Source organism: Phalangium opilio, unplaced genomic scaffold, assembly GCF_054372755.1.
Source record: "Phalangium opilio isolate 3A_F unplaced genomic scaffold, DU_Popi_V2 ptg000003l_1, whole genome shotgun sequence".
Classification (NCBI taxonomy): domain Eukaryota; kingdom Metazoa; phylum Arthropoda; class Arachnida; order Opiliones; family Phalangiidae; genus Phalangium; species Phalangium opilio.
Window position 1 is genome coordinate 12,005,508 of NW_028324145.1, and position 18,514 is coordinate 12,024,021.

Below are 18,514 nucleotides of genomic sequence, written 5' to 3' on the forward strand. Positions count from 1 at the left end.
ATGTTGCAACAAAATCAAATATATTTTTTTTATCTCAGTGGTTTTTCTTTTTTCGTATTTTCTTTTTTTTTTTTTTGTTTCTAATTTCGTTTCTTGTACATTGTAGTTCGACTACACAAAAACAAACAATACAATAAAAACAAGATTTACAAATAACAGAGGATTGAGGGAAGAGAGCCCCTTCTAGTTTGAGCAAAATAAATTCCTTTTTGTTAAAAAAAATAAGTAAACGGAAAATTTTTCTTATAAATTCCGAATGAGAACAAGCCACAATATCGATTGGTTTTGTTTTCAGAAAGTGACGTCACGTGGCTCAAACGCCATCCATGTTTTGAGCTTTTCATTTTAAACTATATTTTAATTAAAATTAGACCTATATTATATTTGGAAGGGGAGATATAACTGATCACAACCAATTTAATTTTTTTTTTCAAATAAATTGAAAATTTTTAATTATTAATAAAAGATTGGCTGATGATAAGTGATAACTCAAAAACCTATTTTTGTTTTATTTTAAATAAATTAATTAATTTCATATTTCTATCCTTTCTTTTATCTTTTAAACAAAATCTGTACAATGACACGAAGAAGGTTAGGTTAGGTTTAGAAGTTCTGAGTTATTGTTGCCGTAAATATGCCCGAGTTTTAATACGTTTTGGAAGTTAGTAAAGAAATGAGATAAAATTTAGAGAATTAGTATTTAAGAATTGTATAATGGGAATGATTAAAAATGCGACCAAATCAAATAAAAAAATAGGTTTACCATTATTATTTAATACTATCAAGAAGTTATATCAGTATCTCAGAGAGAAGGTATAAGATGCCTTTGTATTCGCGCGAGGCCATAGTCCCAGTCCCCCTTTCAAAATACAAGGGGGGGACGTAAAAGGAGGCGCCGGGCTATTTCGCTGCCTCTCCTCAGTCGGAATATATGACTGTAATTTTCGTCACTCGCGTCGTCGCGCTGACGTGAGTTTTCAAGAACCAATGAGATGATTGCTGGTTGTAATTTAGAGACGGGGATTGACTCCGGACCTACGTTACGTTTGGACTGGAGATAAAGCTGGAAATCTGACGAATTTATACCTTCTCTCTGAGATACTAGATATAACTTCTTGATACTATTTAACTGTGTTAAAACTATTTTTCATTTTTTTTTATTATTATTAAACTTATTTCAGATCTATAGTTACTAAGAGATTCCCCTTTCATAACTGTAATAATAATTATTATAATTAATATTTAGTATTTGGTCTCAATTTTAAATTAAATCCCTTTCCAATTCCTTAATTACTAAATTCAAGAGATAATAGATTAGATTAAATTAAATTAAAATTTAAGGTAATTTAATTTTCTTTAAATACCATCACGACGACTTAAACCGGGTATTTTATTAATTGCTTTAAAATCTATATAATAACGTTAAAAAAAAATATAAAAATTATATAGGAGGAGCCTATACTTATTCTAAACATTTTTTTCTTTCTAATATCACAAAACATTTATTTATTTATTTATTTATTTTATCTTTGTAGGTTTCTCATTTCTTTCCCCAATTTTATTCTACAAATAATAATAATAATAATAAACTTAATCTCTTTTATCGAAGCTCGTTAAAAATCTCTTCAATTAATTAATTAATTAATTAATTAATAATTATAAGTTAGCCAAAAAAACCCCTCAAAATTACGATTAATCCATCCGAGGGTTTCCCATATTTATACTGTATAATTAGGCGTAACTATTGTTCAAATTAACGATTTTCCATCTTAATATATTCTATAATACATATCATCCACCGGGAACTGAGACATAATTTTACCATAACACTCAATCAAAATTAAATCTAGAATTTTACGTTTAATTAATTATTTATTTTGATTTGTAAAATTTTGTAGCGTTTATTAATTTTATTTTATTTTCAAACATAAGTTTATAATACGGAAGATATATTATAAACCTACATCATTTCAACGTGCCTATATCGAGTATCGACCGAGTTCCGTACCAAGCGCCATCTATTTACGACGAATCGAACGATTATATTAATTAATTTAATTAATTAACGCGTTACGTATCACGTTGATTGGGGTTTTTTTTTGAAATTTTGAACGGAAGATATATTATAAACCTACATCGTTTCAACGTCCCTTTATCGACCGAGCCCCGTTCCGTACCAAGCGCCATCTATTTACCACGAATCGAACGATTATATTAATTAATTTAATTAATTAACGCGTTACGTATCACGTTGATTGGGGTTTCTTTTGAAATTTTGAACGTCAGTGACTCTGGGATTTCATTAAATATTTGTTTTTACCAATTTAATCGATTTGTATCAGAGGAGGGAGGGGGGGGCGACTCAACTTTAGCATAGACGTCTAGACTGTAGCTTTATAGAAAGCCGTTTTATTTATATATATATATATTGAGAACATCGAGAGGAAGGACACACTTTATTTAACTATAGTCGTATATTTACAATCTTCTTCCGCAAAAACCTCGCTCTATATAACTTTGATTTAAATTTTTAAAAACAGGGGAAAACGCGTTATCGATTCTCTCTTGAAGGGACAAGGGACAAGCTAATGGCGCCATCTGTGTGGGGTAAACGATGTCAGGATGATGACACGGTATTTAATTAAACCCCCGATATACTTATCACCAAAGTCGGATCCAGAACGAACCGCCCACGCAAAGTGGGCGTTACTGATCGATGCATGATATCACTAGACAATCACTTGAGTCTGGAAATACTACTTTAAATCCTTAAATATTAATTACATAACACAATTCTAAGGAAACTGTGCTAAATCGAAAGGTTAGACGGTCAAAATGATGACTCGAGACTAATTATAGTGTTTCCTTTTTTTTTTTTAGGAATTTGACTGAGGGTACCAGGATCCGTTGGGGGTGTGATGAGGATGGTGCGTTGGTTTGGGACCCGCGCCCGGATGATACAAGTGAAAACTACTAGCGTGATGAGAGTATAGAGACTGCTGTTCGGCCAAACTAGCTTGAGGATGTCCGTAAGTGGCTTCCAGGGAGCCAGGATGAACAAACACCTGAGGTTTTAAAGGTAAATGTGGCAATCCCTCAGCGTAATGTCTCATATGAGGAATGGCCGCCGCGGCGGCTGCCGAAGCGGCTTCGCTAAATGTCGCCGTGTCGCTAATCGCGGCGTGAAACTTCTCTCTCGGTGAAACCGAAGCGGGTGGCGTCATGGCACTGTAAGTGTCCATATAAGCCGAAGATGGCGCCATAGACGCCACGGAATAAGCTTGAACTAGTCCGTACGGTTCTCCCGTTGCCGACCCGGCTTTAAATTGAGGTTGATCGACGTAAGTCCCTCCCACGTCGGCACCTCCTACTGGGCTGTTCCCTAAGGCACCACCCACCGAAGAGCCGCCCCCTCCGCTCCCAGGAGGGGTCGGCAATGTGCCTTGTACCGTGTCCGAATAGTAGGTTGTCGGCCGGCTGACGTGCGAACCCGACCGTATAACTGATTCACGATTTACGTAAAGCTGACGCAAGAAGGAGGAGGCTGGAAGAGTGGCGGGTTGCGTCCCGCCTATCCATTGAATAGTGGCCCCGCGCGCTTGATGCGCCTTGGAGCTGATGCCACCACCCTCCGAACCTCCTTCCCCGGTATTCGCGACGGGTAAATGCTTGTTCATAACATCCTCTAGGTCGCGCACTGACATGGCACCCGCCTCGTTCGATCCGTAAGAGCTACCAGTCGAAGAGGGACGTTTCCAGTGACGAGACGCGCCGTTCCGTTCGCTCGTTGTCGATCCCTCTTCCTCGGTTTTCCCCCTCGTGGATCTCGGGCTGCACGAAGCGCCACCGTCGCTGTTCGTCGCCGAACACGCCGAGGGACTCGCTTTACCTTCGATCGATGCGGGAGCCGAGTTTCCCGTAGCGTACCGATTTCCGGTTCCGCTTAAGGGACTCGGCGTCAGACTAGAGTCGCTAGGTGGTCGGGTCTTGGTTGGTGGTGGGCTCTGACCCATGGCGTCGGCCGCCACAGTCGAAGAGGATGACGCCGAAGATGCCGCTTCGGAATGGCTTTTTCTTTTGCGACTGTCCAATTTTCGCGACATGCCATGATGGTGTCCACGTCCCGGTTTTTCGTTCGGAGCCACGGCAGTCGCGGTGGGGCCAAATGGTAAAGGGTCGATGGCGATTTCCAAGGGTTTCGAGTTGGGGGAAGAGTTTTCTCTACAAATAGAGATGGCGTTGGTATCCGTGGTTCGACAGACCTCCTGAAATGAAAACGAATTTTTAGGTATCTAGCACGGCCTTGAGTTACGCGTTGACTCGATGGGTTTTAAACTTACAGTGGGTAACCTCATACTGTCGTGCCTTTTCTTCGACCTCTCTTGAACGTGTCCGTCTCCTCCGTTGGCGGCGTGATTATTCTCTTTCGCCCGAGTCGATCTTTTGTTTTCGGCGTCTTTGGGCGGGGGATCTCCTGTGGGGAGAAACCGGTCTCTTAGAAACCGAAGCGTTGGTCTATATAAGCCCCAATGTTTAAGCCTACAAATCTCATCGTTTCTTCCTTAATATCATTAAGAACAACTTGTCGCTCACCGTCCTTGTCGGGCGAAGAATCTTGGCGCTCCGAATTGTTTTGGTCGTCGGGTTTCAGGTCATTCGTTCGCCTCAATTGACTGCAGTCCATCACGCAATTTTTGTACTCTATTCCGCTAAAGAACAACGATCAACCACAAATTATTTCCCCTTTCCAAGTTGAAGAATGAGTAACTTAAAACTGATCTATTCACCTTAGAACGTAGTTGACGCATATGATGCTTTGTTCTTCGGAATTTTTAGAATTGCAGATAACGGTGGCGCACGTTTGGATCCACGTGTAACCGCCGTTTTTGTTGATGATTCTGTAATAACCACTCATTACCTGGCCTTTATGCATGACTACGACGAAGTAAAATTAAAATTAAAATTAAAACTAACTAAATACATTCATATACAACCAACTCACGATCAGTATGGCACTTCCTTAGCTTTTGTACGTCTTGTCCGTAACATAATGTGTACATATTTTTACCCGTTAATTCTTCGGGCGTATAATCTAATAAATCGGATACCCTGCAAATTGGCAACACTTAAGTTAAACCGTTCTTTTCGTCTCTCGTGAAAATACAATTAGTTACCTAGGTTCGCAATGCGCTATTCTAAAATCAAAGTTTAATCTTAAAACGAACATATCGCTTTCTAGACGAACTTCGTTGACGGAAGGTGGGGGTAAAGCGATGGCCAACGCGACCACGCCCACCAATTGCGGGGGTTGTTTACGATTGTGCGAAAAGGTATACTGTGGCCTACAGTGACATAAAACTAGAAGTACCTATTTAAAAAGTTAAATATTTAAATTTATGCCTAACGTATTTCCATTGGGCTAGATTGAAAACAGAAATCTTACTCTGTATCCCGAGGATTTGAAATGACACCCTCTTTTTGTCAGCGTCGATTTCATACGAACGCAAAACGCCCTTTCAAAACCCTTGTAAGACGAATTTGTGCTAAGTTGCATCGTAGGTGCTATAGACGTAACCAGTTATAGGGTCAACTTCTCCGTGGGTCAAATTGATTAAAGGGTCAACATTACCAGTAGGCGTCGAAGGACCACCCGTGGATCCATCGTCTGAACCACCAGAACCGGGGGAAGATAGAGACTGGTTACTTTGATTCAAGTTAATGCCCAGTTGTTCGGCCACTTCGGCGTGGTCTTGTTGATGCGTGTAATCGAATACGCTACTTCCCGTCATCTCCACCTTAAAATACACCCGGCAAGAAATAAGTGAGATTTATTATTGAATTTTAATTTAAACTATTAAAGTCCAACGACACCAATTAGTACTAACTAAGAATGTCATAGTACATCTATGCAACAGAGTTAAATTGTTATCTGAAAACTCTACCATGCAAAATGACATGATTTACGGATGAGTTTTGGCAGTAAAGTATATCGTATCGTCTTGAAATAAGAAAAAGAAAAAAACAACTCAAGATGGTAGTTAAATGAAGCGTACATAGTCAACCGTCCCTTACCCCACCCTCCAATAATCATTAACGTCCTTTTCGTGTTAAGTTTACCGTGAAGGAAACGAAGAGACGGACGTGATATCCATGTATCATGTCTTACTTAACTCGAGAATATTCAAAATTGCTATTAATCATGATATAGCAATAGCAAAAGTAAATGAAATTCGAGGTGTATATTAATCTAATCGGGCATAATGTATTTCGGCATATGAAACACGAAAGGAGTTAAAGAAATATTTGGTATAACGTCGTAATAATCTACTTCTGCCTTCTAGTTATAACAATAAATTTAAATAAAATTTGAAATTGATTATAATAAGGAAGTTTCTGCTATAAAATAAAATAAAAGGAGTTGACATTGAGAAATTAGGCCTAGATCACCTTTAAAAAATACCGATCAGTTATCATTATATTCAATATATTGACTGAAACAGTTTATAAAATAATTCTTCTAAAAAGAGCCTTACAGCTGCGGGGCCCAATAATCAATCTTATATAACCACCCATATTTCAAGTACAGTCTTAAAAGGTATTGAAATACTAGTAATAAAACTGGTTTTCTTCAATCGTAATTATATATATTTAAAGGTTAGAACCGTAACCCCTATTCTGGAAAGATTTAACTTAGAATATATTAGGCGAGATCAGTAGATATTTAAGTGGGTACCAACCTGAGAAAGGCCCAGATATATCGACACTGTTTCAGAGATATAAAGGAACCTGCCATCTGAACCCAGTGAAAATGCGAAACCATCCAGGGACTAGCAATTAAAAAAATATATTATGGTTTAATTACGTTCTAGAAATAACGTCTACAAACATCAGATATGCATAAATTAACTTATAACTTTAATAACCCAAAAATAGACGAAATATAGTTTCAAATACCTGTAGAATGTGTGTGCCTTGGTGTTGCTCGAATATTTCCATAGCAATCGATCTGTTTCTCATAGGACCACCTAAAAAAATAAAAAGGAAAAAAAAATACCAATTTAAATATTTCAAATGTATACTATCAATGATAGTGTAAAATATTCAATAGGTGTACTGGGAAATATTTCCCTTCAAAAATCTAATAATTTCCACAGAAAATAAAATATGTATATAGATATAGGGATGGGTTGCGGATCCATAGATCCCAGTGTGACACATCGTTTCCGATTCTCAGGAGCGAAAAAATATTAAAATAATGTAGCGGAATAGACACCCCCGTTTTCCAGGCTGAATGTATACTTTTTTATGGAAAAAAGGCCAAAAATCCACATCAGAAAGCGTAAACTGTTTTGCCTAAGCGTTCGCGATTACCGTGTCAATACAGTTGAAGCTTATAACAGACAAATAAAATACGAATAGAGACGCGTTACGATGGCTAATTTCAAGAAAAATTGCCTAGCGTCCTCTCGCGCGAGTCCACAAGATCTGATTCTTAGCTTTTTCTGCATTAAACTCGTGGTAACATTGTGAAATAAAATTTGCAAAGGAGTTGGTCTTCATAAAGTGTAGGCTTAAAGAGCATGATCTGGTACCATTTGGGCGTCATTCCCTATTCCTCCTCAAACAATCTACCTATACTTTGGTGTGGGAGACTTACAAACTAGTCCCGCTATAAATCCGCTATAGCATTCCTGGCAAAAAGGAAAAAGGAAAAAAAACCACAATGGTGAAAATATTAGGGTTCCTTCTGTTCCTTCGACTTTTCCCCGATTTTTTACGCTGCGCGGTTCGAGCGTGTACACCACGAACGTCAAAAGGCGAAACCGGCGCTATCAATTTATGACCGTGTTCTTCATTTGCATAAACCTCCTCCCGATCAGGGATCACGACGTCAGTCTCCATCCCTTTTTCCACAAAGAATACCATACGTTACGTAGGTTATAGACGGATAGAAAACACGCATTTATAGACGATCCCCGGAGTCCACCAATTGTAGACCTAACCCCCGCTATACGCTACACTGTATTGCCCGTAAAAAAAGGAAGAGAAGATCCATCGTTTACTCATTTGGATGTAGCGTCATGGACGCTTGGTGGGTACGAGTCTCAACCATTACGCGAGCCTTTGTGCACGTTGGTTTACTTTTGGGAATTGGAAGGATAGACGGGGTTAAATATTATCGGGAGGATGGAGAGCTAAACGCCTTTATAGTAAAATCGTCCGTTCTCCCCACGCGTTTTCGCGACGGCTGTAGCTTATGGGATTTTGGCGAAGAGATTTTAGGTCCGAAATAAAGGAAGCGAACAATTTTTACCGCGGCTTTAGGTGTAAAACCTTACAGTAAACCCATGGAAGCCTATACAAAATCATCCGTGAAAAATACCAAAGACAGACCTCGAAAGATTATGGGGGCAGACTTTATTTATTTCCAAAGTAATCGGATCGGTTTAAAAATGTTAATATTTGAAAAATCATGCGCTTGGAAAAAACTTCAATTTCGCGCCTGGAAGTCGGCTTTCTTACTAAACTGCGATGTAAAGCGGTTGAAATACTTCTACAGGGGTAAGCTCTATAATTACAGATTTTCAATTTCTACTTAATTTCCCTGCTGGTGGATCATAATTTAAGATAACCTTAATTAAGATAACACTTTTTCATCTTCCTTCCCGCAGATGTAATTAACTGATAGCGGCGGAGTGGATTAAATGGATGGAAAGATATCGAGAGTAGTCTGATTAGATAGAGTTGGGTAAGGGACTGGGACACGCAAAATTCCCCATGGGAGTGACCGTCGGCTATCGTCAAAACCAAAAGAACCCCTTCCATTACGGAACCCTAAAATGTCCCAATGTTGTTTGGTATGTCGGCGTCTTTCAACCCTTTCACGAGTCCTTCCCAAATTAGTGCATGCTCAAATGAACTTTGCCTACAGCGTGTGCGGCTAAGTAAGTTTATTAGTGAGCGCTGTGGTATCAGTAGATTACCACGGGGTGGGTTTCTACAAACAGTTTTTGGAGTAGATTAGTGGGAAAGTTTTTCAAATCTTCAAAAAGATTTGACACTACACGTAACATGACTAACCCTATATAACAGAGTTTAAAATTTTATGTAAATCGGCCCAGTAGTTATTGAGAAAAACACGTCAAGTATAAGAACGCCAGATTTGAGTAGTGCCATGGAAGATGGCATTCTCACTTGGAATTAAATTATATTAATATACAACATTAAAAATACATCAATCTGATTATCATAAATTATATAATGAAGATAATTATAGTCGCGTGGATCCCGATATCCTTGAATAGTCCTCTAATTTTAACCGAAGGCCATATAATAACAAATAGAATTGAACTTAAACATATAATAATTACGAGGACGTATCCGAATACATCATTATCATAATGACTTTGTAATATATCCACCTTAATACCGGCACCTAATGTAACTTCTACTAATTGTCCAAGACGACCAACGCTAATGGGTGCCACTACTATAGACCAAACATAAACAATTAAAAATTCCGGACGCTACTAAAATAAAATTAAAAAAAAAGAATGATAATATAATTTAATGAAATTATATGTCTCGTTTTTAAAAATAAATTAATTCCGACAACCATCATTAAATAAACATTAGATGTGTCATAATAGTTTTAAATGATGTTTATACGGTGAAAGGGTTGTGTTTTGAAGCGTATGAAGTGATAAGCTGCGGATAACGTAATTGAAAATTAGAGGTTTCAATGGGCTCCACCCGCAGACAGGCTTAAAAACTACTTTTGAAATGCATTTAAATCTTAGTGCGTAACTGATTACACGATGAATATATTAAAATTTCCTTGAATATTCAATACCGCTTACAGAAACAATTTACAAATGGAGTAACAACAACGCAATTGTTTATCAGCGTAAAATGCCAGATACGAGCGACGTGACCTTTCACCTCAAATATATCAATCCAGAGATTTAATTTTGGAAGCCGGGCTTATTATGACTAACAAGAATGTTTAAAATATTCGTGGGATAACGAAAGTTAACTCTTGTATATTTTAACGAAAGTAGCGTTTAAATTTACATAAATAAACGATGATTTGAGTTTGAATAAACAAAATGTTATTACGGTGTAAATAGCCTAAGGGAGGTCTACCTCCGTAAGAAATGAAATAAATAGTCGGTCTAACCGACTAGGCGAGTCGAAACACTAATCGACATAGAACTAATGTAATTTTTTCTGCATCAAAAACTTTGTCATTTTGTTTTTGCCGAAAAAACTAAAAGAGGCGACAACTCTTAGGTGTACCATTAAGATAAGCTTCTTTCGGACCTTTTCTATTTCCGAATTTTTCCGCTCCGTCGCAACCGAAGAATGGATGCGAGATTTTTTCGTTAAAGCGGAGCTCAGCAAACGCCCTCCATATGTCTACAATAGGCCATAGTTTTTTTGCATTGATTTATTCACTTCAAATATTGCGGGGTTTGTCCCTAATGTGTAGACATTGGTTTCATTACAAAGATAATTTGATAACTTCTACAGTTTATCTACTTTCCCATAAAGTAAAAGTATAAAATAGAGGATCGAAAAAATGATGAGTTCAGCGCGGGAAAAGAGAGATGAGGAGCCCAAAAATGTGACCCGTGGACCAAGTGGCTGTCAATTTGAGATAAAGTGAACATTCGTTTAGAGAGGGCAGCTAAGAGCTTGGACCCAAAGGCCACTTCACCTTACATAATGCTCGAATGGCGAAGAATCCCATACCGGTATTGTATTTATATTAATCTAAGGGCTCCCGATGGTTGTACAATACGCGGTTGAAATAAGAAAACAAGTCTTAGCCGCGCACACACACAAAGTACAAGGAAAGGCTATCCATGAAATATTAGACGAAGAAGCCCTCGTCCTCAAGCTGAATTACAATTGGGGGTCGGGCTTCATCTAGAAAATACGTGGTGGGCCTTCTTGAGACGACCATTTCGCGTCGACCACGTTTTTTAGGCATAACACCATTTACCATTACACTATCCTTCCCTTACGATACATTTCACGGTGAGAGTTTACCAAAGAATGATGCTACAGATAAGCCTAGTGTGTTTCAAACGACGAAAGCTGTAGGTTAGGTTTAACTTTGGCAGAGATTCCAAGTACAAACTACGATTTCTATCAACCGTGCAACATGGACAAAGTGTAATTCTGATAAGCTTGTAGTAGACCAGTATTTACAACAGCTTGCGTCAATTGAAGTTTAATTATGATTCTAGCTAATATAATTTGGTTATAATTATACACATTCCTAAATACGATAAGACATTCTTAGCGTTTGTACGGTACAGTTTCACGGTGAAAATATTTCTCCCATTCTCGCACGTCCCATTAGACCCAGAAGCAATGTCATCAAGTTTGGAGCTCACGTTCCACCTCGGGCTTAAGACTTGGCGCGTGTTGTCCCCTCGAATGGCTAGACCCGGTCATCAAGATTTCTTTCTTCGGACGCCCAAGTCCTAGTTTAGCTAACCGTTTTGGAACGTTTTTGTACATTACGTCTTGAAGTGGTTCAACGACCAGAATTTTGAACAATGCGAATTTTGGCAAGGCTATTTCCCCCCCCCCCCCCGAAATAAGTTACATTTAGGGTGTTCTTTATCCAGGGTTAGACCTATTTCAAATTTTTATTCGCTTGCAAGGGGAAAAAAATTCGAAACATCTCGACCGAAAGTCGCTCTGGAGAAACTGGACATGATCAGAATTCTAATATTTTTTTTTCACGGTAAATGGTCCATTTCAAATCGCGGACGCGACCAAAATCTCGCGTAACTTTGATTGGGTACTACCATCCTTTTTACGAATAATTTATGATAATTTAACGCATCAAATCTGTCGCTCTTTTATTGTTATTTAAGCCGTTTTTTTTTTCTCTCCTATTTTTTTGATACAATAACAAGTTAAGGAAAAACGGGAGCGGTCTTTAATACTTGCTCTATTTATGAAATCATGGAAATTGCATTAAAAATTACGGAAACATTTAGACACTAAATTTCTCAACTTTCCTAGCTGAATATTCAATTAAAAATAATTACGAGACATTATTTCTAACCAATTTTCCTTTGGGTGGTGTGTTATCTGCATTGTGAAATATATTTCTTTCAACATAAACATGCCCCTCAAAATTATTCCCCAGTTTTAAGTGGTGCAATTTTCCCATTTATCAACTTTAATTTATGAAATATGTTTAATGTAAATTAGATTTGAAATATATATTACGTATAAATTAAAAAGTTTTCCGTTTCGAAGACTGACATCACGCGACATTCAAATTCATTATTTTCAAAGTTTGAAAATTTGGAAATTTATCTTGGACACGAATTTGCATAGTTTGAAAAAATGTTAAAAAAAAATATCTAGGTCTATAGACCGAAATTTTTGAAGACATCATAAAGAAATCCATCAAGATTACGTCGAATTTTTAAAGTCGTTGGAAAGCGTCTGGCAATTAAAATGAAATTCAATAAATCAAGATTGACTTGAAATAATATATTGATCGCTCAAGGTAAACGAGAATGTATATATTTTTTTGGAAAACTTAATTTTCACGATTTTTCCCGCCGTTTAAAAATTTTGAAACATTTTCGTGACTCTCTCTCTCTCCGAGGGATTCGAGTTTGAAAAAGGTTAAATTCGTGGGTAATAAATAACAATGCTTTGACCAGAAAATAAGACTTGGGCTAAGAAGTTCGCATTTAGAAGTAAGAAGAAACCGCTGTTCTACATACAGAAGAGACTCCAAGTATTTAGTACCCTTATAAAGGGGGGAAAGAGGGCTATAACATACTCAAAGGACTTCCCTGTGTTATGACCCTCTAAATATAAGAGCCAAAAACCTCAATTAATGAAAGAATTATAATACTTTAGGTTAATCAACTTCTACGATTTAAAAAATGCAAATATACGAAAATGAAGTTATCCCCGAGTTACCAGGGAAATTGCGTAAAAAGTAACCAAGGTTCTCGCAGCTATTTAAATACTACAGAGGGTGGGTTAACCTATAATACCGCAGCAAGATTTAAAAGAAAATAATATTTATGTACTCGGTTTGATGATATACCTTGAAAAGAATTATTACTGTCGGTTTATAATAAACGTTACGTATAGAAGACGTTATAGCTATAGCTATAGCTATAGGGCCATAATTTTCAAAACAACCCACGGAGAGAAAATTGCTTTCGCCCTGCATGATGTAACAAATCTCCGTAGTCCTAGACATGATTTAAGGGTGACATAAAAGGCGTAGACTTCGCCCCCAAAATATGTTACGGCCTGTTAAGGTATTTTCCGTGCTATAAATTTCCCACTTTCTCCGACCCTTCCATGCTATAGGTAAAATTAAATATATTTTTGGCTAAAAAAAAAAAGAAAAAGAAATTAACCCCGGTTGATTGGATTTAAACTGCACCACGTGTCTATAGTTAATTTGCAATTATGGTATATAGCCAGCATATTACAGCTTCAGGAACTTTTTCTAATTAAGATGTTAAAAATTTTCTCTTATCTTTAAGGGTTTCTCATGGAAGATAAATTTTACTGGCATGAGAAATAAATTTTATGTCTTAATTAAAACCTTTTCTAAATACCGCCAAGAAGGAGCTATAGGAGGTCAAATGAGGTCATTTTTGAACTTGGCTGCATAGTGGCACTTCCATCGATTGTCTATACCCAAATTTCTCGGTTAATTCATCTGAATTAGTGACAATTATTTAACTAACTCGCAACTTGCAAGAACGCAAAAAGAAATGAGCGGCAAATAAAAAGGTCTTTGGAAGATTTAAGTAACTTAAAGTATACTACGGAAGGGAGTTACGCTACTTCCGGCGCGTTAAGCTTTACTTCCCCGATGGAAGTGTCGGGATAAACCCATCCCTATACTCTCATCATCTCTCTTCCCTCTCTCTCTTTTTTTTAAAGCTTAATCCACTTCCGGATGATGCGTTCATCAGAAGAATCAGCTTTCTGGGTATCCCAACCGATCACTATATATTTCTCCTAAATGGCATCTCACTCCCTATACCTCTCTTCAATACGTGGTATTGCTCAAGCAGGGTTCCTATAACGTAGCTTACATCAATATTGACATTACCACACCTAGAGCGATAGAGCCCGGGGGCCCATTACCGCTATCCATTTCGCCGCCGCCGCTACTACGTACCACTCTCACTATTTTTTAGCCAGAAGAGCGTATAGATCGAACCATCGTTGGGGGAATTCGATGATTGGCCTAAATCCGGCGCTGGCAGAAGCGATCTAACTCAGATGGGCTATTTTTTACCAAAACTCACGCGCAAGGTTACGAGGTTTCAATATTGTTACGACTTTAGCCTCGCGTAAGGCTAGGACAGGATGGCCCTAGTCTTTTATTGGCATAGTCCAACGCAAATTCGAGTCGGCAATGACCAGATTCGGGGTATAATCTTTTTTACGAGCTCGGTGTTGGGATAGAAGAATTTCCGACACCCCAGACGCGGGCAAAACCCCCAGCCCGATCCAAGTATTAACGATAATATGATGCGCCCATTCAATATGTATAAGAGATCTAGGAAATTGCAATAATCCAAATAGAAAATAAACATTTTCGCTCCAAGCTAGCCTAAGACATCGTCAAAATACGTGTCCCTGCACGTTCTCAAAGTAATTTTACTTAGAAACAGAAATTTGTTAAATAATTTCGAAATAGGGACCTATGGTAGGTCAAGTTTCCAAAGATATTTTGGAAATCCAAGTACATACAAAGACAATAGGGAATGGCGTCAACCTGCACGCGGTCGATTGTCACCCGGCCGGGTACAAATGAGCTGCTTTTGTCTAGGACAGAGGCATAGTTCTCTTGAATTATTCATGAGTAGCATCGCGGCAGAGGGGTCAGGACGGAAATGGCCAGTCTATGGCCTTCTTCCGAAAAGAAGAAAAAAAAAGAGAGCCAAGGAAAAAGGAAGGAAAGCATCCGCGGATTTAGATATCACTTAGCGTCTCCTTAATGTCATTTGGGACAGACCTTCTGTCCCTCGTAGAACGCACCCGAGCCACCACCACCACCACGTCGGGCGCAAAAGCGTCACCATCACAATTCGAAGCACCGTATATATGGTGGGTTGCATCGGACAATAGAACAGGGTCCCTCATCATCGCGTATATTCGATTCGGTCTCTCCCGATATATTTTCTTGGAAATTGGATTATAGGAAAGGGACGCCTTTAAATTGCGGGGGAGAACCCCCAAATTTATCCGTTGGGAGTGCCGCAATACGTATGAAGGTTAGTTAGCCTTCTAAAATGTTTGGGTTTCTACTATTTTTCGCGAGAGAAGTTTGTAAACTGTGGTGAAAACCTCCTCTATCAAAACATGATTCAACAGCTGGTAAGATACCAGCTGACCTTAAGCTAAATGTTCTTTAAGTAAGGGCCTTCAGTTCAAACCTCCTTAGTTTCTTCTGCGTTACTTCTTTAAACGCGAATGTTGGATTGGTCTCGAGACAGTAAAGGTATGATCTGGACCCTAAACTAATTCGCAACCTTTGAAAGGAATATAAACCATATATTCCAATGTAAAATTAAGTCCCCTTTCAAGAGTGATCGAATGTGGTACAAATTCGGCAAGGAATAAAATAAAAAAAGTATTGTCAAAGCGAACCACCGTATGATTTGATTTACGGTCCGGTTCCGCACCGAAACAGGTTCAAAACCCAAACCAGGACCAGGTGCGGATCAGTGTATACATTCAGCACCGTTGTGTGTACACACTCATCTAACGGTTGGTTTTAACTCCCCTAGAATTGAGATTGACCGAGTATACGGAGAGTTGTGACATATACCGTGTCTAGAATTGGTGGTGACCACGTTTTATCATGGTCACTTTAAGACGTTTCGTTTGTCTTTCTAATTTCACCACATTTTTCTTTTTTTCAGGTCGTACGTGAGATCATTCAACCTCTAAAATTTATAGACCGAAATAACTGCAAATTTTGCATGGTTACGAAGACCTACAATCAGTTCTGCGCGCGAGTTCAACCAAAGGCTGGTATAGTTTCTTACCAAACTTAAAGAAAAGTACGTAGTTACACGGAACTTGGTGCACAATCACGTATCTTTTCCCCTCTAATGGTTTTTCTTATAAAAATTTGTAATTTAATTTTGAAATTAGTATTCAAGAGATGTGCATACTGAAATAATCCTTTCCCCATCAACCGAGCGTTTCCATCCATCCTCAGCTTGTCGAAGACTTCATTCTATTCACTTTTATTACTCCATTAAAGCAAAACGAGTCTCACTTCAGCAGATATAATAACTCGTTAACCTTTTTTTTAATTTATTAAAATATAAAACCCATAAGTAAAGGCTGGTTAAATTTTACAAAAACAAGTTAATTGGACCATAAAACAGCGAGGTCGTTTAATGACATCTTGCTCTCGTTTCAAAAAGATACCATAAAAAAATATGTAAAATTTGATTTTTCTATTAACCAACTACCCTGATATCCAAAACAAAAACAAATTACCTTAACTAAACAAAAGTGATTTCCCCTATTTTTGAAAAAGAAAAAATAAATTACTAATTCAATTCGGGTATCCATTCCCCATTTTCGAAATGCACTTTCAATGAAAACCTCGGAAAGCTAGGATTTGAATCTCCTTATTTTTGCAACACCCCCTTAAAAAGCAAGGCGAGGAATGGAACAGAAGAAACCACTTTGATATAAAAGAAATTCATCGGGATTATTTGAGAGAGAGAGAGATTCCATTTCCGCCCAAATTTCGAGAGAAAAGAATTTGGATGAAAAGCTTCTCTCCAAAAAAAATTATACCCAGGCGATCCATCTACAGGCAAGGCATTTCCATTAAACTCGAAGCGAGAGCCCACCAAATCTAACTCGTTTAGGTTTAAAGTCGGAAAGGTTACGTACGCGCGTGTCATTCCACCTTCTAAGGGTGGGTATTAAAACCGCTCAGGTTTAGCGCGAGAAACCCGCTTTCCATGCTTTGACTAAGTTAATATTACGAAAGTTGGAAACGTCATTGCCTTTGACTCTAATCGAAATGGTCGATAGGTAGAATTGGCGGGAAAAATACACGTGCGCGCGCGGTGTCGTATTGGCGCTGCATCTTTGCGGTTTTTGGCGCCCGGGTCACGTTCTTTTATTCAAAACGAATCTCGCGCCCGATCCGATCTCCTCTCCTCTCTTATTTTTTCTGGTTTTGGGATGCGGAGCGACGCGCTTTAAAGGATGGGAAGAAGCCCATGAAAGAATGGGAGCTAGGGATGAGGAAAGCTGTTTTTCGAGTATACTTTTTAGATGATTGCCAATTTTATAATATCATTCGTTCTTCTATTTATTGAAAAGGAAATAATACGAATTTAAATCGTTACTATAATACGAAAGGTAAATTTATCAAAAGCCCCATCCATTATGGAATAATAAATTGCAGACCAGGGTGAAACGATATGGGAAATTAGCCTCTAGTTATACTGTAGATTCAGTTAATTTCAATATTTGCTACGACCGATACTTTGAGAATTGGGTTAAGCCTTTGGATATTAAACGTAATTAAGTAATAAAAATTTATAGCTATTTTATACGCAACTGTTTAAACTGCACGAAAACAAATCCAAGGTTTTGTTTCTCTCAATTTTAAAAAAAAATTTTAAGGATTTTTTTTTCATCTAAGCCGTTATGCCTCAAGGCTAGTAATTGTCCCACATTAAATAATTACCAATGTATAAAATATTCTAACCAGGAAAAATGTTGAATTTCAATGGGACGCCTTAATTACTAAGTATTTTAAGTCCATTTATAAATACTTATATATAAATATTTTCGCAACCCTGACCCTGAGGTATTTTAAAGCTACTATTTCACTCATGGGTGGTGGTGTTGGTTTAGGGTTACATTAAAGCCCCGTTTACACTTATCGACATATTGTTAGGCCTTTTCAAAACGCTTGAAAACAAATCGCGTATAGTGTACACACGTAGATATTAAAATTACGTAAATCGTAATATTTCTTGTTTTAAAAATAATTTTAATAATCTTGTGTAATAGCCCGTTACGAAAACCTATTAAAATTATTATTGACTTAACTCAAATAAAAATACGTTAAGAAAAATGACTAAAAACATGTTTTTAGTGAAAGGGGCGTGATCAAACATTAAATGAAGTTGACAACTATTTCGATATAATTCATCAATGTCAAATGAAACGAGATTTTTTTTTCATTTTCTTTCGGAGGATATAATAAATACTGAGTTTCAACTTTAGATTCAATTCCCGAAAAATTCGTATGGGGAACCAGACTCGAGTATACAAACCTAATATTAGTTTGTCTGACCAGAATACAGAAACGCGTACTTCTACATCAGCATGCACTTAAGAGAACGCGTGTTACGCCCCAAAGCACGAGAAAACGTTTTTCGACTCGTTTAAAAGATGATTTATCGTTATTAAATTGAGAAATTAATACAATAGTAACGAAAACGAT

General features: G+C 37.7%; 1 protein-coding gene across 9 annotated transcripts in view; it reads right to left on the reverse strand.

The window, feature by feature from the left end:
* Window positions 1-18,514, reverse strand: part of trh (PAS domain-containing protein trachealess) — a 142,124-nt gene continuing 123,610 nt past the window's right edge. For all 9 annotated transcript variants that reach the window (XM_089840997.1, XM_089841001.1, XM_089840998.1 and 6 more), the window contains 10 exons: window positions 6,955-7,025; window positions 6,738-6,827; window positions 5,630-5,795; window positions 5,444-5,562; window positions 5,175-5,368; window positions 5,003-5,109; window positions 4,788-4,935; window positions 4,594-4,709; window positions 4,341-4,474; window positions 1-4,265 (listed from right to left, as the gene is read on the reverse strand). In XM_089840997.1, coding sequence (XP_089697123.1) covers window positions 2,877-4,265; window positions 4,341-4,474; window positions 4,594-4,709; window positions 4,788-4,935; window positions 5,003-5,109; window positions 5,175-5,368; window positions 5,444-5,562; window positions 5,630-5,795; window positions 6,738-6,827; window positions 6,955-7,025 — 2,534 coding nt within the window. In that variant the 3' untranslated portion in view covers window positions 1-2,876. The remainder of the gene's footprint in view (window positions 4,266-4,340; window positions 4,475-4,593; window positions 4,710-4,787; window positions 4,936-5,002; window positions 5,110-5,174; window positions 5,369-5,443; window positions 5,563-5,629; window positions 5,796-6,737; window positions 6,828-6,954; window positions 7,026-18,514) is intronic.